Source organism: Bombina bombina, chromosome 8 (genome assembly GCF_027579735.1).
Source record: "Bombina bombina isolate aBomBom1 chromosome 8, aBomBom1.pri, whole genome shotgun sequence".
NCBI lineage: Eukaryota > Metazoa > Chordata > Amphibia > Anura > Bombinatoridae > Bombina > Bombina bombina.
Genome location: NC_069506.1, coordinates 325,888,341 through 325,910,695, shown reverse-complemented (window position 1 = coordinate 325,910,695; position 22,355 = coordinate 325,888,341). Strand labels below are relative to the sequence as shown.

Here is a 22,355-nt window from a genome sequence, read left to right as displayed (position 1 = left end):
AGAAGATTCTTTAAGCAAGATTTTGTTATTTTTCAGCAGTGCAAGCTCGTCTTGCTTTGTCCTGGGGTGTAGCCGTAGTCCATATCAGTCTCTTCAGAGAGCAGTGGTGGCTTTTAAACAATGGGAACTTGTGGGGTACAATCCTCACCGCGCCTCCCATGCATTTAATGCTACCCTAACTTTGAAAGTCTGAGTAAGATTACTCAGCCTTTGTTTTTCTTCCACAGGTGCATGTGAGGGAACATGCCTCTCAAACCTAGTGAGCTGCCTTGCTGCCGGCAGGTTTCTGAAGGTAAGTGCTGACTTTATTTTTCTGGGAACATATGCAGGAAAATATGGCACTTTAAAATTAGTTTATGGGACAAGAGACATTCTCCTATTGATTAGTGGATTATGCTATTATTGGCAGTAATGGCAGGCACTGGGACGAGGAGACTTAGGCTCAATAGGTGGTGTTTTATTTTTTTAGCTTACTACCGGCGGCTTAAGAATACATTTAGCCGACCGGGAGGTTAATTTTGTAACGCCCACGATGGGCGGGGTTAGCTGAAGCGGCAATTTTCTGTTGTGCGCCTTTTCCTCCTACACTTCTGGAGCGGAGATAGCTTTGTTGCAGTTGTTAGCAGTGGTTACGGTTACCAGACTGCAATTTACAGCACATAGAAGTTGAGTCCGGATTATCTATCAGAATATTCACTCCGTTGTCAGTTAGGCAGGTAAGCACCTCCGGAGTGTTTTTGTGACAGTTTATTATTTTCTTGCAGAAAAATAAAACAGTTTTGTTTTAAAATTTAAAGAAACAGTAACTTTTTTTGTGTGGAAATTTCTAATTAAAAACATAATTTATGTAAGAACTTACCTGATAAATTCATTTCTTTCATATTAGCAAGAGTCCATGAGCTAGTGACGTATGGGATATACATTCCTACCAGGAGGGGCAAAGTTTCCCAAACCTCAAAATGCCTATAAATACACCCCTCACCACACCCACAATTCAGTTTAACGAATAGCCAAGAAGTGGGGTGATAAAAAAGTGCGAAAGCATATAAAATAAGGAATTGGAATAATTGTGCTTTATACAAAATCATAACCACCACAAAAAAAAGGGCGGGCCTCATGGACTCTTGCTAATATGAAAGAAATGAATTTATCAGGTAAGTTCTTACATAAATTATGTTTTCTTTCATGTAATTAGCAAGAGTCCATGAGCTAGTGACGTATGGGATAATGACTACCCAAGAAGTGGATCTTTCCACACAAGAGTCACTAGAGAGGGAGGGATAAAATAAAGACAGCCAATTCCTGCTGAAAATAATCCACACCCAAAATAAAGTTTAACGAAAAACATAAGCAGAAGATTCAAACTGAAACCGCTGCCTGAAGTACTTTTCTACCAAAAACTGCTTCAGAAGAAGAAAATACATCAAAATGGTAGAATTTAGTAAAAGTATGCAAAGAGGACCAAGTCGCTGCTTTGCAGATCTGGTCAACCGAAGCTTCATTCCTAAACGCCCAGGAAGTAGAAACTGACCTAGTAGAATGAGCTGTAATTCTCTGAGGCGGAGTTTTACCCGACTCAACATAGGCAAGATGAATTAAAGATTTCAACCAAGATGCCAAAGAAATGGCAGAAGCTTTCTGGCCTTTTCTAGAACCGGAAAAGATAACAAATAGACTAGAAGTCTTACGAAAAGATTTCGTAGCTTCAACATAATATTTCAAAGCTCTAACTACATCCAAAGAATGCAATGATTTCTCCTTAGAATTCTTAGGATTAGGACATAATGAAGGAACCACAATTTCTCTACTAATGTTGTTGGAATTCACAACTTTAGGTAAAAATTCAAAAGAAGTTCGCAACACCGCCTTATCCTGATGAAAAATCAGAAAAGGAGACTCACAAGAAAGAGCAGATAATTCAGAAACTCTTCTGGCAGAAGAGATGGCCAAAAGGAACAAAACTTTCCAAGAAAGTAATTTAATGTCCAATGAATGCATAGGTTCAAACGGAGGAGCTTGAAGAGCTCCCAGAACCAAATTCAAACTCCAAGGAGGAGAAATTGACTTAATGACAGGTTTTATACGAACCAAAGCTTGTACAAAACAATGAATATCAGGAAGAATAGCAATCTTTCTGTGAAAAATAACAGAAAGAGCAGAGATTTGTCCTTTCAAAGAACTTGCGGACAAACCCTTATCTAAACCATCCTGAAGGAACTGTAAAATTCTCGGTATTCTAAAAGAATGCCAGGAAAAATGATGAGAAAGACACCAAGAAATATAAGTCTTCCAGACTCTATAATATATCTCTCGAGATACAGATTTACGAGCCTGTAACATAGTATTAATCACAGAGTCAGAGAAACCTCTTTGACAAAGAATCAAGCGTTCAATCTCCATACCTTTAAATTTAAGGATTTCAGATCCTGATGGAAAAAAGGACCTTGTGACAGAAGGTCTGGTCTTAACGGAAGAGTCCACGGTTGGCAAGAGGCCATCCGGACAAGATCCGCATACCAAAACCTGTGAGGCCATGCCGGAGCTACCAGCAGAACAAACGAGCATTCCTTCAGAATCTTGGAGATTACTCTTGGAAGAAGAACTAGAGGCGGAAAGATATAGGCAGGATGATACTTCCAGGGAAGTGATAATGCATCCACTGCCTCCGCCTGAGGATCCCGGGATCTGGACAGATACCTGGGAAGTTTCTTGTTTAGATGGGACGCCATCAGATCTATTTCTGGAAGTTCCCACATTTGAACAATCTGAAGAAATACCTCTGGGTGAAGAGACCATTCGCCCGGATGCAACGTTTGGCGACTGAGATAATCCGCTTCCCAATTGTCTACACCTGGAATATGAACCGCAGAGATTAGACAGGAGCTGGATTCCGCCCAAACCAAAATTCGAGATACTTCTTTCATAGCCAGAGGACTGTGAGTCCCTCCTTGATGATTGATGTATGCCACAGTTGTGACATTGTCTGTCTGAAAACAAATGAACGATTCTCTCTTCAGAAGAGGCCAAAACTGAAGAGCTCTGAAAATTGCACGGAGTTCCAAAATATTGATCGGTAATCTCACCTCCTGAGATTCCCAAACTCCTTGTGCCGTCAGAGATCCCCACACAGCTCCCCAACCTGTGAGACTTGCATCTGTTGAAATTACAGTCCAGGTCGGAAGCACAAAAGAAGCCCCCTGAATTAAACGATGGTGATCTGTCCACCATGTTAGAGAGTGTCGAACAATCGGTTTTAAAGATATTAATTGAGATATCTTTGTGTAATCCTTGCACCATTGCTTCAGCATACAGAGCTGAAGAGGTCGCATGTGAAAACGAGCAAAGGGGATCGCGTCCGATGCAGCAGTCATAAGACCTAGAATTTCCATGCATAAGGCTACCGAAGGGAATGATTGTGACTGAAGGTTTCGACAAGCTGTAATCAATTTTAAACGTCTCTTGTCTGTTAAAGACAGAGTCATGGACACTGAATCCATCTGGAAACCCAGAAAGGTTACCTTTGTCTGAGGAATCAAAGAACTTTTTGGTAAATTGATCCTCCAACCATGATCTTGAAGAAACAACACAAGTCGATTCGTATGAGATTCTGCTAAATGTAAAGACTGAGCAAGTACCAAGATATCGTCCAAATAAGGAAATACCACAATACCCTGTTCTCTGATTACAGACAGCAGGGCACCGAGAACCTTTGTAAAAATTCTTGGAGCTGTAGCTAGGCCAAACGGCAGAGCCACAAACTGGTAATGCTTGTCTAGGAAAGAGAATCTCAGAAACTGATAGTGATCTGGATGAATCGGAATATGAAGATATGCATCCTGTAAATCTATTGTGGACATATAATTCCCTTGCTGAACAAAAGGTAAGATAGTCCTTACAGTTACCATCTTGAACGTTGGTATCCTTACATAACGATTCAATATTTTTAGATCCAGAACTGGTCTGAAGGAATTCTCCTTCTTTGGTACAATGAAGAGATTTGAATAAAACCCCATCCCCTGTTCCGAAACTGGAACTGGCATAATTACTCCAGTCAACTCTAGATCTGAAACACATTTCAGAAATGCTTGAGCTTTTACTGGATTTACTGGGACACGGGAAAGAAAAAATCTCTTTGCAGGAGGTCTCAACTTGAAACAAATTCTGTTCCCTTCTGAAACAATGCTCTGAATCCAAAGATTGTGAACAGAATTGACCCAAATTTCTTTGAAAAAACGTAACCTGCCCCCTACCAGCTGAGCTGGAATGAGGGCCGCACCTTCATGTGGACTTAGAAGCAGGCTTTGCCTTTCTAGCTGGCTTGGATTTATTCCAGACTGGAGATGGTCTCCAAACTGAAACTGCTCCTGAGGATGAAGGATCAGGCTTTTGTTCTTTGTTGAAACGAAAGGAACGAAAACGATTATTAGCCCTGTTTTTACCTTTAGATTTTTTATCCTGTGGTAAAAAAGTTCCTTTCCCACCAGTAACAGTTGAAATAATGGAATCCAACTGAGAACCAAATAATTTGTTACCCTGGAAAGAAATGGAAAGTAAAGTTGATTTAGAAGCCATATCAGCATTCCACGTTTTAAGCCATAAAGCTCTTCTAGCTAAAATAGCTAGAGACATAAACCTGACATCAACTCTGATAATATCAAAAATGGCATCACAGATAAAATTATTAGCATGTTGAAGAAGAATAATAATATCATGAGAATCACGATGTGTTACTTGTTGCGCTAAAGTTTCCAACCAAAAAGTTGAAGCTGCAGCAACATCAGCCAAAGATATAGCAGGTCTAAGAAGATTACCTGAACACAGATAAGCTTTTCTTAGAAAGGACTCAATTTTCCTATCTAGAGGATCCTTAAACGAAGTACCATCTGACGTAGGAATAGTAGTACGTTTAGCAAGGGTAGAAATAGCCCCATCAACTTTAGGGATCTTGTCCCAAAATTCTAATCTGTCAGGCGGCACAGGATATAATTGCTTAAAACGTTTAGAAGGAGTAAATGAATTACCCAAATTATCCCATTCTTTGGAAATTACTGCAGAAATAGCATCAGGGACAGGAAAAACTTCTGGAATAACTACAGGAGTTTTAAAAACCTTATTTAAACGTTTAGATTTAGTATCAAGAGGACCAGAATCCTCTATTTCTAAAGCAATTAGGACTTCTTTAAGTAAAGAACGAATAAATTCCATTTTAAATAAATATGAAGATTTATCAGCATCAACCTCTGAGACAGAATCCTCTGAACCAGAAGAATCATCAGAATCAGAATGATGATGTTCAGTTAAAAATTCATCTGTAGGGAGAGAAGTTTTAAAAGATTTTTTATGTTTACTAGAAGGAGAAATAACAGACAGAGCCTTCTTTATGGATTCAGAAACAAAATCTCTTATATTATCAGGAACATTCTGCACCTTAGATGTTGAAGGAACTGCAACAGGCAATGGTACTTTACTAAAGGAAATATTATCTGCTTTAACAAGTTTGTCATGACAATCAATACAAACAACAGCTGGAGGAATAGCTACCAAAAGTTTACAGCAGATACACTTAGCTTTGGTAGATTCAGCACTTGACAGCGATTTTCCTGTAGTATCTTCTGACTCAGATGCAACGTGAGACATCTTGCAATATGTAAGAGAAAAAACAACATATATATAAAGCAAAATTGATCAAATTCCTTAAATGACAGTTTCAGGAATGGGAAAAAATGCCAAAGAACAAGCTTCTAGCAACCAGAAGCAATAAAAAATGAGACTTAAATAATGTGGAGACAAGAGTGACGCCCATATTTTTTCGCGCCAAATAAGACGCCCACATTATTTGGCGCCTAAATGCTTTTTGGCGCCAAAAATGACGCCACATCCGGAACGCCGACATTTTTGGCGCAAAATAACGTCAAAAAGTGACGCAACTTCCGGCGACACGTATGACGCCGGAAACGGAAATAGAATTTTTGCGCCAAAAAAGTCAGCGCCAAGAATGACGCAATAAAAATGAAGCATTTTCAGCCCCCGCGAGCCTAACAGCCCACAGGGAAAAAATCAAATTTTAAGGTAAGAAAAATGTTAAATTAAAATGCATTATCCCAAATATGAAACTGACTGTCTGAAAAATAAGGAAAGTTGAACATTCTGAGTCAAGGCAAATAAATGTTTGAATACATATATTTAGAACTTTATAAACAAAGTGCCCAACCATAGCTAGGAGTGTCACAAAAAATAAGACTTACTTACCCCAGGACACTCATCTACATATAGTAGATAGCCAAACCAGTACTGAAACGAGAATCAGTAGAGGTAATGGTATATATAAGAGTATATCGTCGATCTGAAAAGGGAGGTAAGAGATGAATCTCTACGACCGATAACAGAGAACCTATGAAATAGACCCCTTAGAAGGAGATCACTGCATTCAAATAGGCAATACTCCTCACATCCCTCTGACATTCACTGCACGCTGAGAGGAAAACCGGGCCCCAACTTGCTGCGGAGCGCATATCAACGTAGAATCTAGCACAAACTTACTTCACCACCTCCATCGGAGGCAAAGTTTGTAAAACTGAATTGTGGGTGTGGTGAGGGGTGTATTTATAGGCATTTTGAGGTTTGGGAAACTTTGCCCCTCCTGGTAGGAATGTATATCCCATACGTCACTAGCTCATGGACTCTTGCTAATTACATGAAAGAAAACATAATTTATGTAAGAACTTACCTGATAAATTCATTTCTTTCATATTAGCAAGAGTCCATGAGCTAGTGACGTATGGGATATACATTCCTACCAGGAGGGGCAAAGTTTCCCAAACCTCAAAATGCCTATAAATACACCCCTCACCACACCCACAATTCAGTTTAACGAATAGCCAAGAAGTGGGGTGATAAAAAAGTGCGAAAGCATATAAAATAAGGAATTGGAATAATTGTGCTTTATACAAAAAAATCATAACCACCACAAAAAAAGGGTGGGCCTCATGGACTCTTGCTAATATGAAAGAAATGAATTTATCAGGTAAGTTCTTACATAAATTATGTTTTCTTTCATGTAATTAGCAAGAGTCCATGAGCTAGTGACGTATGGGATAATGACTACCCAAGATGTGGATCTTTCCACACAAGAGTCACTAGAGAGGGAGGGATAAAATAAAGACAGCCAATTCCTGCTGAAAATAATCCACACCCAAAATAAAGTTTAACAAAAAACATAAGCAGAAGATTCAAACTGAAACCGCTGCCTGAAGTACTTTTCTACCAAAAACTGCTTCAGAAGAAGAAAATACATCAAAATGGTAGAATTTAGTAAAAGTATGCAAAGAGGACCAAGTAGCTGCTTTGCAGATCTGGTCAACCGAAGCTTCATTCCTAAACGCCCAGGAAGTAGAAACTGACCTAGTAGAATGAGCCGTAATTCTCTGAGGCGGAGTTTTACCCGACTCAACATAGGCAAGATGAATTAAAGATTTCAACCAAGATGCCAAAGAAATGGCAGAAGCTTTCTGGCCTTTTCTAGAACCGGAAAAGATAACAAATAGACTAGAAGTCTTACGGAAAGATTTCGTAGCTTCAACATAATATTTCAAAGCTCTAACAACATCCAAAGAATGCAACGATTTCTCCTTAGAATTCTTAGGATTAGGACATAATGAAGGAACCACAATTTCTCTACTAATGTTGTTGGAATTCACAACTTTAGGTAAAAATTCAAAAGAAGTTCGCAACACCGCCTTATCCTGGTGAAAAATCAGAAAAGGAGACTCACAAGAAAGAGCAGATAACTCAGAAACTCTTCTGGCAGAAGAGATGGCCAAAAGGAACAAAACTTTCCAAGAAAGCAATTTAATGTCCAATGAATGCATAGGTTCAAACGGAGGAGCTTGAAGAGCTCCCAGAACCAGATTCAAACTCCAAGGAGGAGAAATTGACTTAATGACAGGTTTTATACGAACCAAAGCTTGTACAAAACAATGAATATCAGGAAGAATAGCAATCTTTCTGTGAAAAAGAACAGAAAGAGCAGAGATTTGTCCTTTCAAAGAACTTGCGGACAAACCCTTATCTAAACCATCCTGAAGAAACTGTAAAATTCTCGGTATTCTAAAAGAATGCCAAGAAAAATGATGAGAAAGACACCAAGAAATATAAGTCTTCCAGACTCTATAATATATCTCTTGAGATACAGACTTACGAGCCTGTAACATAGTATTAATCAAGGAGTCAGAGAAACCTCTTTGACCAAGAATCAAGCGTTCAATCTCCATACCTTTAAATTTAAGGATTTCAGATCCTGATAGAAAAAAGGACATTGTGACAGAAGGTCTGGTCTTAACGGAAGAGTCCACGGTTGGCAAGATGCCATCCGGACAAGATCCGCATACCAAAACCTGTGAGGCCATGCCGGAGCTACCAGCAGAACAAACGAGCATTCCTTCAGAATCTTGGATATTACTCTTGGAAGGAGAACTAGAGGCGGAAAGATATAGGCAGGATGATACTTCCAAGGAAGTGATAATGCATCCACTGCCTCCGCCTGAGGATCCCGGGATCTGGACAGATACCTGGGAAGTTTCTTGTTTAGATGGGACGCCATCAGATCTATTTCTGGAAGTTCCCACATTTGAACAATCTGAAGAAATACCTCTGGGTGAAGAGACCATTCGCCCGGATGTAACGTTTGGCGACTGAGATAATCCGCTTCCCAATTGTCTATACCTGGGATATGAACCGCAGAGATTAGACAGGAGCTGGATTCCGCCCAAACCAAAATTCGAGATACTTCTTTCATAGCCAGAGGACTGTGAGTCCCTCCTTGATGATTGATGTATGCCACAGTTGTGACATTGTCCGTCTGAAAACAAATGAACGATTCTCTCTTCAGAAGAGGCCAAAACTGAAGAGCTCTGAAAATTGCACGGAGTTCCAAAATATTGATCGGTAATCTCACCTCCTGAGATTCCCAAACTCCTTGTGCTGTCAGAGATCCCCACACAGCTCCCCAACCTGTGAGACTTGCATCTGTTGAAATTACAGTCCAGGTCGGAAGCACAAAAGAAGCCCCCTGAATTAAACGATGGTGATCTGTCCACCATGTTAGAGAGTGTCGAACAATCGGTTTTAAAGATATTATTTGAGATATCTTCGTGTAATCCTTGCACCATTGCTTCAGCATACAGAGCTGAAGAGGTCGCATGTGAAAACGAGCAAAGGGGATCGCGTCCGATGCAGCAGTCATAAGACCTAGAATTTCCATGCATAAGGCTACCGAAGGGAATGATTGTGACTGAAGGTTTCGACAAGCTGCAATCAATTTTAGACGTCTCTTGTCTGTTAAAGACAGAGTCATGGATACTGAATCCATCTGGAAACCCAGAAAGGTTACTCTTGTCTGAGGAATCAAAGAACTTTTTAGTAAATTGATCCTCCAACCATGATCTTGAAGAAACAACACAAGTCGATTCGTATGAGATTCTGCTAAATGTAAAGACTGAGCAAGTACCAAGATATCGTCCAAATAAGGAAATACCACAATACCCTGTTCTCTGATTACAGACAGAAGGGCACAGAGAACCTTTGTAAAAATTCTTGGAGCTGTAGCTAGGCCAAACGGCAGAGCCACAAACTGGTAATGCTTGTCCAGAAAAGAGAATCTCAGGAACTGATAATGATCTGGATGAATCGGAATATGCAGATATGCATCCTGTAAATCTATTGTGGACATATAATTCCCTTGCTGAACAAAAGGCAATATAGTCCTTACAGTTACCATCTTGAATGTTGGTATCCTTACATAACGATTCAATATTTTTAGATCCAGAACTGGTCTGAAGGAATTCTCCTTCTTTGGTACAATGAAGAGATTTGAATAAAACCCCATCCCCTGTTCCGGAACTGGAACTGGCATAATTACTCCAGACAACTCTAAGCAAGGGTAGAAATAGCCCCATCAACTTTAGGGATCTTGTCTCAAAATTCTAATCTGTCAGACGGCACAGGATATAAATGCTTAAAACGTTTAGAAGGAGTAAATGAATTACCCAATTTATCCCATTCCTTGGAAATTACTGCAGAAATAGCATTAGGAACAGGAAAAACTTCTGGAAAAACCACAGGAGCTTTAAATACCTTATCCAAACGTTTAGAATTAACATCAAGAGGACCAGAATCCTCTATTTCTAAAGCAATTAGTACTTCTTTAAGTAAAGAACGAATAAATTCCATTTTAAATAAATATAAAGATTTATCAGCATCCACCTCTGAAACAGAATCCTCTGAACCAGAGGAATCATCAGAATCAGAATGATGATCTTCATTTAAAAATTCATCTGTAGGGAGAGAAGTTTTAAAAGATTTTTTACGTTTACTAGAAGGAGAAATAACAGACATAGCCTTCTTAATGGATTCTGAAACAAAATCTCTTATATTATCAGGAACATTCTGCACCTTAGATGTTGAAGGAACTGCAACAGGCAATGGTACTTTACTAAAGGAAATATTATCTGCTTTAACAAGTTTGTCATGACAATCAATACAAACAACAGCTGGAGGAATAGCTACCAAAAGTTTACAGCAGATACACTTAGCTTTGGTAGATTCAGCACTTGACAGCGATTTTCCTGTAGTATCTTCTGACTCAGATGCAACGTGGGACATCTTGCAATATGTAAGAGAAAAAACAACATATATAAAGCAAAATTGATCAAATTCCTTAAAAGACAGTTTCAGGAATGGGAAAAAATGCCAAAGAACAAGCTTCTAGCAACCAGAAGCAATACAAAATGAGACTAAAATAATGTGGAGACAAAAGTGACGCCCATATTTTTTCGCGCCAAATAAGACGCCCACATTATTTGGCGCCTAAATGCTTTTGGCGCCAAAAATGACGCCACATCCGGAACGCCGACATTTTTGGCGCAAAATAACGTCAAAAAAATGACGCAACTTCCGGCGACACGTATGACGCCGGAAACGGAAATAGAATTTTTGCGCCAAAAAAGTCCGCGCCAAGAATGACGCAATAAAATGAAGCATTTTCAGCCCCCGCGAGCCTAACAGCCCACAGGGAAGAGTCAAATTTTTGAAGGTAAGAAAAAAATTTATTAAATCAAATGCATTATCCCAAATATGAAACTGACTGTCTGAAAATAAGGAAAGTTGAACATTCTGAGTCAAGGCAAATAAATGTTTGAATACATATATTTAGAATTTTATAAACAAAGTGCCCAACCATAGCTTAGAGTGTCACAGAAAATAAGACTTACTTACCCCAGGACACTCATCTACATATAGCAGATAGCCAAACCAGTACTGAAACGAGAATCAGTAGAGGTAATGGTATATAAGAGTATATCGTCGATCTGAAAAGGGAGGTAAGAGATGAATCTCTACGACCGATAACAGAGAACCTATGAAATAGACCCCGTAGAAGGAGATCACTGCATTCAAATAGGCAATACTCTCCTCACATCCCTCTGACATTCACTGCACGCTGAGAGGAAAACCGGGCTCCAACTTGCTGCGGAGCGCATATCAACGTAGAATCTAGCACAAACTTACTTCACCACCTCCATCGGAGGCAAAGTTTGTAAAACTGAATTGTGGGTGTGGTGAGGGGTGTATTTATAGGCATTTTGAGGTTTGGGAAACTTTGCCCCTCCTGGTAGGAATGTATATCCCATACGTCACTAGCTCATGGACTCTTGCTAATTACATGAAAGAAATATCAGTTTATCTATTTTGTTTATTTGTGAAATTCGCTTGGTGTATGAAACTGCTGGACAGCAGCCTCCTGAGAGAGTTACGGCTCATTCTACGAGGGCTGTTTCCTCTTCCTGGGCATTCAAAAATGAAGCTTCTGTAGAACAGATTTGCAAGGCTGCCACTTGGTCCTCTCTGCACACTTTTTCAAAATTCTATAAATTTGATACTTTTGCCTCGGCTGATTCTTCTTTTGGGAGAAAGGTTCTTCTAGCAGTGGTGCCTTCTGTTTAGGTTCCCTGTCTTGTCCCTGCCTTATCATCTGTGTCCTCTAGCTTGGGTATTGATTCCCAATAGTAATTATGATGATCCGTGGACTCACCGTGTCATTAGAAAGAAAATGAAATTTATGCTTACCTGATAAATGTATTTCTTTCTTGACACAGTGAGTCCACGGCCTGCCCTGTTTTTTAAAGACAGGTTTTTTGTTATGTTATAAACCTCAGACACCTCTGCACCTTGTTGCTTCCTTTCTCTCCTTTTACTTCGGTCGAATGACTGGGGTTGGAGGGAAGGGAGGTGATATTTAACAGCTTTGCTGTGGTGCTCTTTGCCGCCTCCTGCTGGGCAGGAGTGATATTCCCAATAGTAATTAGATGATCCGTGGACTCACCGTGTCAAGAAATAAATACATGTATCAGGTAAGCATAAATTTCATTTTTACAATAAACTTTTTTTTTTTCTTTTTAATTGTACACTTTTTCTAAAGCATGAGTGAAAATGGCGTGTTCCTTGAACGGGCCTTGACTGGGGGCCAGTTGTCTTAGCCCTGCCCATTCGCCAGCATTAATGTTTGTGCCCTGCCTCTCACTGCCTTGCTATGCCTGTGAGCCAGCCAGAACAGGGCCGGTTCTGTCCCATTCAGTCGCATGTTATTTTAAAGGATCACTCAATGCAGTAGAATTGCATAATTAACAAGCGCATAATAAAAAGACAATGGTTTAACACCTAATCTGAATTTCAAAATAAGCAGTCGATTTTTTTTCTGACATTTATTTTTTCTCTCATACCCCCTGTATCATGTGACAGCCAACAGCCAATCACAGACTAGTATATGTATACCCTGTGAGCTTGTGCACATGCTCAGTAGGATCTTGTTCCCCAGAAAGTGTGAGTATAAAAAGACTGAGCAAAATTTGATAATGGAAGCAAATTGGAAAGTGTCTTAAAACTGCTGCTCTTTCTGAATCATAAAAGTTTATTTTGACTTGTGTGTCCCTTTAAGTAACGGTGACTACACAGGCTGATGAACACAAATTGAGATAGAGCATGTCATTTTAAACAACGTTATCATCTACTTCTTTAATGAAAATGTTCTTTGTTTCCTGGTATCTTTGGTTGAAAAGCAGGGGCGTTAGCTCAGGAGCATGCACGTGTCTGAAGCACTATATGGGAGCAACAACACTAGATGGCAGCGCTATTTCCGGCCATGTAGTTCTCAAGACATCTTCATAGGCATCTCTTTAATCATGGGAACAAAGCAAATTTGATAGTATACGTTAATTAGTAACTTCTTTTAAATTGTAAAAAAGATCATTTACCCTTGTCTAGCTTTTCTGCTGAGGACAAATAGGGACAGATATAAACAAGGCTGTGCTTTGAATACATTATTATGTCTAGAGTGTATTTATTAAAAAAGAACAATAGTGGAGGACTTTGTGAAATGCGTTGGCACGTTTAGATATTGCTGTTATCTGCCTCTTTTCGATAAAACAAACATTAGATTTCATGAGTTTTAGAAATCACAGTCCCATCAGTTAGTTGTAGCTTCTGTATAAACTTGAAAGGGACACGTTACTCAATTTTTTTTCATGTCTATAAAAGAGCAGAAATTAAATATGTCCTTTGTTGTACTAAAAAATGGTTATGTAAAAGCTGTTTAAATTTAAGGTGAACCTAACAGGAAGCATGGTATCGTGTTCAACTGATATTATTTAGTTCTCAGCATCCATTAAAAAAAAATTAAAAACAAAAAACAAACCTCTGTAAAATATTTTGAGGCATTCCCTAATTTAGTAATGTCTGTGTCATTCGTGTTTCACAAGTTAGACATAGAACAGTATAGTTTCCTGCTGGCCGTTTATAATCTGTTTTTGTCACATACAAATTTTAATCTGTCTCTTTGATAATAACATAGAAATTGGTATAATAAATAAACACATTGGATAATTGGTTAGTACATACCTGGAGGGGTAGGCACAGTGGGTATTGACTTGTTATGATCCAAACTTGGTAATTCTGTTTCCTCCACGTGAGATGCACCAGACAGATTGCTGGTATTCAGTTCCTCGTTACAACTCTCCACATTCTCCAACTCACTGTTATTTATTTGCTGGGATATTGCTTGGCACATCAGCCTTGCAGTATCATCTGATTCTATTTCACTTGTACTCCAGTGATAAATTTGTGGGGCATCTATTGTTGTATCAGCTATAGATTTAGGAATGTTGATAGGTGCTATATCTGCTGGTCTAGACGCCAAAGTCTGCACTGTCCCAGTATCCCTGGTGGCGGTGTGGTCCCTGAACCACATAAGTGATTGAGTTCCACCAACAGCACCTTGCATGCTGCCCATCATTTCTGAAACCCGACTGGGCAATGAAATAGTGACTGGATCAGAGATGGTTAATGGTGGAGACCTCACCACTTTGCGTCCAATTTTAGGTGAAAAGGCATGTACCATCTTTTCTGCAAATGTGGGAGGTTTCTGAGCTTTTTCTGCACTGGGGCTGCGATCCGGAGTTAGAAATGGACTTGTGATTCTATCTTGGAATGGGGACATGGGTTCAGAGCTAGTTCCACTACCTGGGGTTTGAAGCCCAAATGGTAATCTTTCTTTGCTATTGCTTGTAGTAAAGTCTACGTGCGGTGTATTGCTCTCAGGAATGTCACACTCTAGCTGGGGTGGGCTGCACTGGAAGGACATTGGGTCAAAGTCTAAACTAGCTACACCAATGTCTGGAGGGCTGAGATCCTCATCCTCATGGGAGCGAGAAGTTAGCATAGCAGGGACATGGATCAATCCTTCGTCACCATCACTGTCCTGGTCTTGTGGCAGATTATCATACGAGTTATACCTATTACAGCTGTCCAGAATATCCCCATTGTATGAAGCAGACAAAGCGTCACTGCTGGAACGAGGGCGCCGGGGACGGAATAGTTTTGACTCCCCTGTGAAAATACACATTTTTATAAAAAAATTTCCTTCATTTAAAGGAAAATTAAATTCATTTTCCCCAATTTTATGTTTAATAATGCATAATAAAAAAAACTTTAAAATACTATACAGTGATTTGATCAGTGCAGAAGATCCCTAATCGGTCACATATAAAGAGATACGTTTCTTGAGTGTTGTTTACCTTATCAAGGGGTGTATCCCTGGACTGGAAAACAATCTACCTTAAAGGAATATTGAACCCAAATTTTTTCTTTCATGATTCAGATAGGGCATGCAATTTTAAGCAACTTTATAATTCACTCCTATAAACAAATGTTCTTCGTTCTCTTGGTATCTTTATTTGAAAAAGCAGGAATGTAAGTATAGGGGCGGCCCATTTTTGGTTCAGAACCCTGGATAGCGCTTGCTGATTGGTGGCTACATTTAGCAAACCAATTAGCAAGCGCAACCCAGGTGCTGAAACAAAAATGGGCTGGCTCCTTAGCTTAGATTCTTGCTTTTTCAAATTAAGATACCAAAAGAACAAAAATTGATAATAGGAGTAAATTAGAAAGTTGCTTAAAATTGCTGCTCTACCTGAATCATGAAATAAAAAATTGGGTTTAGGACTTTAAGTTAACAAAAAAGATTTAAAATCTGTTTTTGTGTGCAGTGATTTATTTGTAAAGCATAAAGCTGTAATGATAGTGTAAAGCATAGAAAACAATGTATAGGAATAATACAGAGTAAGAATGAACGTCTTCCTAATGATGAGCACAGAACATGGGAAGAAAGGGGTTGGTTATTGCACTTCTTTTCTGATTTGGCAGTCACGTAAAAAGGTGAAGAATTAAAGGGACACCAAACCCACATCTTTCATGATTAAGCTAGAACATAACATTTAAACAACTTTCTAATTTACTTCTAATATATTTTGTTTTCTTGTTATCTTTATTTGAAAAGCAGAAATGTAAGCTCAGGATCATTAGATGGCAGCACTATTTCCTGTCATGTAGTGCTGCAGGCATGTGCACGCTACCTATCTAGGTATCTCTTCAACATAGAATAACATGAGAAAAAAACAACAACTTGATAATAGAAGTATATTGGAAACTTTTTAAAAATTGTATTCTCTATCTGAACCATGAAAGAAAATTTTGGGGTTTAATGTCCCTTTAAACTCACAATCTTGTAGGAAAAAAATATCTTATTATTTTCAACCGAAAATCCCCATTAAAGGGACATGATTCAAATTTGCTTTGTTCTCTTGGTATCCTTTGTTGAAAGGTTAACTAGGTAGGCTCAGGATCTGGGAGCTAGCCCAGAGATATACCTCTTACCATTGCCTTACTGATGTGGTCAGCTAGCTCCCAGAAGTGAATCGCTGCTCCTTCAATAAAGGATACCAAGAGAATGAAGAACAAATTATAGTAGAAACAAATTGGAAAACTGTTTAAAATGGTATACTCTGAATAATGAGAGAAATGTCCCTTTAAAGTCTACAGGGTTTTAAGCCGATAAATCAACTGATACATTTTTCTACAATATTGTGATTAGCCCATAAATTAGTCTCTGCCACTGACACTTGGTGACCACTGGAGAAATGAGAAATATATTTAGATTATGTTTACACTGTAATATTATATTATTAATGGGCTCTGCTCTACAGATACAATGATTTGTAACCTGATAATAACATAAACTTGTATCATGTTAGTTTATCCAGTCCAAACTAGTTGCTATATTTGTTTCTGCAGCTTCAGCAGGGCTTAAAAATACACCAGGCGGACGCGCCAGCCGCACAGAACAGCTGCGCAAAATGTTGTTTGTGTAAATGACTTACATTAAATTTATAAATGACCCCATCGCTCACCTATGCGGAATCCAAACATGCACTTTATTAAAAACAGGACAGGCACTAACTATATGATATTTATTAGCAGGTTGTAAAACATTCAGTGAAGTCTGAGCCAGAGAGGAGAGAAATCGATCTCTGCTGGCAGAACTGCTGATAAAGCTCAAAGATCGACAAGACCAGATTTAGCCCCATTAAAGGGACATTAAAGTCAAAATTAAATGTTCATGATTCAGACAGAGCATGCAGTTTTACACAAAGTTTCAAATTTACTTCTAATATCTTATTTGCTTTTCTCACTTGGTATGCTTTGTTTAAAAGCATACCTAGGTAGGCTAAAGGAGCCACCGAGCACTACTGGGAGTTAGTTACTGATTGGTGACTACACATATATGCCTCTTGTATTTGGCTCCCTTAATGTGTTCAGCTAGCTCCCAGCAGTGCACTGATGCTCCTTCAACAAAGAATACCAAGAGAATAAGACATATTTGATAATAGAAGTAAACTTGTTTGCCGTGTCTGAATCATGAAACAACATTTTTGGCTTTCATATCCCTTTAAAGGGACACTAAACCCACATTTTTTCTTTCATGATTCAGATAGAGCCGCAATTTTAAGCAACTTTCTAATTTACTCCTATTGTTAATTTTCTTCGTTCTCTTGGTATCTTTTTTAAAAAAAGCAGGAATGTAAGTTTAGAAGCTGGCACATTTTTGGTTCAGCACTTGGGTAGCACTTTCTGTCTGGTGGCTAAATGTGGCCACCAATCAGCAAGTGCTACTCAGGGTTCTAAACCAAAAATGGGCTGACTCCTATCTTTACATTTCTGCTTTTTCAAATAAAGATAGCAAGAGAATGAAAAAAATTGATAATAGGAGTAAATTAGCTTAAAATGTCATGCTCTATCCATTTAAGCTCTGAACTGGCTAAATAGATAACAATAAACATGATCAATGCAAAACAGGAGATGCCCCAGATTATATCATTACCATCTGCATGCAGAGAACTGAGAGACTCCTCACTCTTGGCTGAACGCATGGTCCCGGTATCACCTCTGCCGCCTGAAAGGGGGGAAAAACAAACAAAAAACTAAACAGTCTGTATTTGCAGATGACTTCATTTGTTTCTCACTAAACCAGATATAACTTGCTGCACATGCTCACTTATGGACATATACTATTAGGTAGAATAAACACGTCTCCATTACTACCCAGTGTGCCCAGCAAGCCTTACCTGGGAACGCCAAGGCCTTCATCTCAGACGGTTCGCTAGGATTGCGCTGGAGTTTTCTTTTAGACATTGAAGAGGATGACGACGATTTACCCAGATTAAAGAAAGAGCGCCAACTGCCCACTGGAGACTTTTTCACCTTGGTGGGTGGTCTTTTCCTAACAGTGGAGATAAACCAATTCAGATATGCAAGTATGCAGATGAAGAAATGCGTTCTACGATCTTTTCTAGGACTGTTTAACGTTTTATTAATCCACATCATGCCTATTTACTTTTTTCCCCTTCTGTAACAAGTGCTGATTATTCCCTTGTACAAAAGCCAATTTTTAATTAGGTATCTATTTACCAGTTAATGCAAGGTCAAGAAGAAATTGTTATTAAAAAAAAAAAAAAAATTGTTTTAAAAAAAGAAAATAATAAAAGTCAAGCATCCAATTATATGCTTTCAATTAAATCTCTTAACCATAATAGCACAATATGACATCCTCTCTTAACCATAATAGCGCAAGATGACCCCCTCTCTTAAGCATAATAGCGCAAAATTACACCCTCTCTTAACCATACTAGCGCAAGATAAAACCCTCTCTTACCCAAACTAGAACAAGATGACACCCTCTCTTACCCATACTAGCGCAAGATAACCCTCTCTTACCCATACTAGCGCACAAGATGACACCCTCTCTTACCCATACTAGCGCAAGATAAAACCCTCTCTTACCCATACTAGCACAAGAGGGCACCCTCTCTTACCCATACTAGCGCAAGATAAAACCCTCTCTTACCCATACTAGCACAAGATGCCACCCTCTCTTACCCATACTAGCGCAAGATAAAACCCTCTCTTACCCATACTAGCACACGATGCCACCCTCTCTTACCCATACTAGCGCAAGATAAAACCCTCTCTTACCCAAACTAGCACAAGATGCCACCCTCTCTTACCCATACTAGCGCAAGATAAAACCCTCTCTTACCCATACTAGCGCAAGATAAAACCCTCTCTTACCCATACTAGCACAAGAGGGCACCCTCTCTTACCCATACTAGCGCAAGATAAAACCCTCTCTTACCCATACTAGCACAAGATGCCACCCTCTCTTACCCATACTAGCGTAAGATAAAACCCTCTCTTACCCATACTAGCACACGATGCCACCCTCTCTTACCCATAATAGCGCAAGATAAAACCCTCTCTTACCCAAACTAGCACAAGATGCCACCCTCTCTTACCCATAATAGCGCAAGATAAAACCCTCTCTTACCCATACTTGCACAAGATGACACCCTCTCTTACCCATACTAGCGCAAGATAAAACCCTCTCTTACCCAAACTAGCACAAGATGACACCCTCTCTTACCCATACTAGCGCACAATCCCACCCTCTCTTACCCATACTAGCACACAAGATGAGACCCTCTCTTACCCATACTAGCACAAGATGCCACCCTCTCTTACCCATATTAGCACAAGATAAAACCCTCTCTTACCCAAACTAGCACAAGATGACACCCTCTCTTACCCAAACTAGCGCACAATCCCACCCTCTCTTACCCATACTAGCGAACAAGATGACACCCTCTCTTACCCATACTAGCACAAGATGACACCCTCTCTTACCCATACTAGTGCACAATGCCACCCTCTTACCCATACTAGTGCACAATGCCACCCTCTCTTACCCATACTAGTGCACAATGCCACCCTCTTTTACCCATACTAGTGCACAATGCCACCCTCTCTTACCCATACTAGTGCACAATGCCACCCTCTCTTACCCATACTAGCGCAAGATAAAACCCTCTCTTACCCATACTAGCGCACAATGACACCCTCTCTTACCCATACTAACGCACAATGACACCCCCTCTTACCCATACTAGCGCACAATGACACCCTCTCTAACCCATACTAGTGCACAATGACACCCTCTCTTACCCATACTAGCGCACAATGACACCCTCTCTTACCCATACTAGCGCACAATGACACCCTATCTTACCCATACTAGCGCAAGATAAAACCCTCTCTTACCCATACTAGCGCACAATGACACCCTATCTTACCCATACTAGCGCAAGATAAAACCCTCTCTTACCCATACTAGCACCAGATGACACCCTCTCTTACCCATACTAGCACACGACACCCTCTCTTACCCATACTAGCACAAGAGGGCACCCTCTCTTACCCATACTAGCACAAGAGGGCACCCTCTCTTACCCATACTAGCACAAGAGGACACCCTCTTTTACCCATACTAGCACACAACACCCTCTTTTACCCATACTAGCACAAGATGACACCCTCTCTTACCCATACTAGCACAAGATGACACCCTCTCTTACCCATACTAGCACAAGATGACACCCTCTCTTACCCATACTAGCACAAGATGACACCCTCTCTTACCCATACTAGCACAAGATGACACCCTCTCTTACCCATACTAGTGCACGACACCCTCTCTTACCCATACTAGCACAAGATGACACCCTCTCTTACCCATACTAGCGCACAACACCCTCTCTTACCCATACTAGCACAAGATGACACCCTCTCTTACCCATACTAGTGCACAACACCCTCTCTTAACCATACTAGCACAAGATGACACCCTCTCTTACCCATACTAGCGCACAACACCCTCTCTTGCCCATACTAGCACAAGATGACACCCTCTCTTACCCATACTAGCACAAGATGACACCCTCTCTTACCCATACTAGCACAAGATGACACCCTCTCTTACCCATACTAGTGCACGACACCCTCTCTTACCCATACTAGCGCACAACACCCTCTCTTACCCATACTAGCACAAGATGACACCCTCTCTTACCCATACTAGTGCACAACACCCTCTCTTACCCATACTAGCACAAGATGACACCCTCTCTTACCCATACTAGCACAAGATGACACCCTCTCTTACCCATACTAGCACAAGATGACACCCTCTCTTACCCATACTAGTGCACGACACCCTCTCTTACCCATACTAGCACAAGAGGGCACCCTCTCTTACCCATACTAGCACAAGATGACACCCTCTCTTACCCATACTAGTGCACGACACCCTCTCTTACCCATACTAGCACAAGAGGGCACCCTCTCTTACCCATACTAGTGCACGACACCCTCTCATACCCATACTAGCACAAGAGGGCACCCTCTCTTACCCATACTAGCACAAGATGACACCCTCTCTTACCCATACTAGCACAAGATGACACCCTCTCTTACCCATACTAGTGCACGACACCCTCTCATACCCATACTAGCACAAGAGGGCACCCTCTCTTACCCATATTAGCACAAGATGACACCCTCTCTTACCCATACTAGCACAAGAGGGCAACCTCTCTTACCCATACTAGCACAAGATGACACCCTCTCTTACCCATACTAGTGCACGACACCCTCTCTTACCCATACTAGCACAAGAGGGCACCCTCTCTTACCCATACTAGTGCACGACACCCTCTCATACCCATACTAGCACAAGAGGACACCCTCTCTTACCTGGACCTAGAAGCCGCTATGTCTTGAAATGGCCTGGTCTACACTACATTCAGATTCTGTGGTCACATTATGACAAAGTGCACATACAAATTACAATGAGAAATAAATTGGTGATATATTTATAAATGCATATGCTTCTGTTGGGGGAGCACTGTATATTACAACAGCATCTCTAATGGGCCAAACCAAGTAAATTATTTCCATGCGTACCTCTCTGAAGGGAAGTCAATTACAGTGTGGAATTTGCCCTGTAGGGCTGCTGGTCCCTCTCCAACCTCAATGTACTTGCTATCAGCCACAACAGGGGAGTTGATTTGCGCCTGCGTCCGAGCCTGAGCCTCTTCAAGACTAAGTAATTTTGTCGATGGAGAAGACACCAAGAGAGACTTTGGTCTGGACAAAGAAGTGTGAGCTACCAAGGTTAGATAACACAAGTTAGATATACGGTCTATAGGGTAAAACCATAATAAATAAAAAAAATCCATTAATATAGCAGCATTGTATAATATTTTTAATGTTAGACGCTCATTAATTATATTTTACCTTTAAAGACAATATTTATACAGAGAACAGGCACCATGTGACTTCTAATAATTCAAAAGTCACATGGCTGAAATTAGAAATAATATAGTAGGACACATTCACTTCTATAATATATTCTCAAAAAGCTTTCACCCCAGTTACTGAAGTCTTTTTAATTTCAGCTTTCCATGTCAAGAAATCTTATTCACTTAAAGAGACACTTGGCACATAATATATTCAAAGCTAAAATTAGTCTAAAAATAATAATATGCATTTGCTTAATTAGATTAGTTTGTTAAATATTG

The 22,355-nt window shown here is 40.0% G+C and overlaps 1 protein-coding gene across 6 annotated transcripts in view; it reads right to left on the bottom strand.

The window, feature by feature from the left end:
• Window positions 1-22,355, bottom strand: part of ARHGAP32 (Rho GTPase activating protein 32) — a 749,023-nt gene that overhangs the window by 12,429 nt on the left and 714,239 nt on the right. For all 6 annotated transcript variants that reach the window (XM_053691545.1, XM_053691546.1, XM_053691547.1 and 3 more), the window contains 4 exons: window positions 21,739-21,940; window positions 18,009-18,163; window positions 17,765-17,836; window positions 13,948-14,934 (listed from right to left, as the gene is read on the bottom strand). In XM_053691545.1, coding sequence (XP_053547520.1) covers window positions 13,948-14,934; window positions 17,765-17,836; window positions 18,009-18,163; window positions 21,739-21,940 — 1,416 coding nt within the window. The remainder of the gene's footprint in view (window positions 1-13,947; window positions 14,935-17,764; window positions 17,837-18,008; window positions 18,164-21,738; window positions 21,941-22,355) is intronic.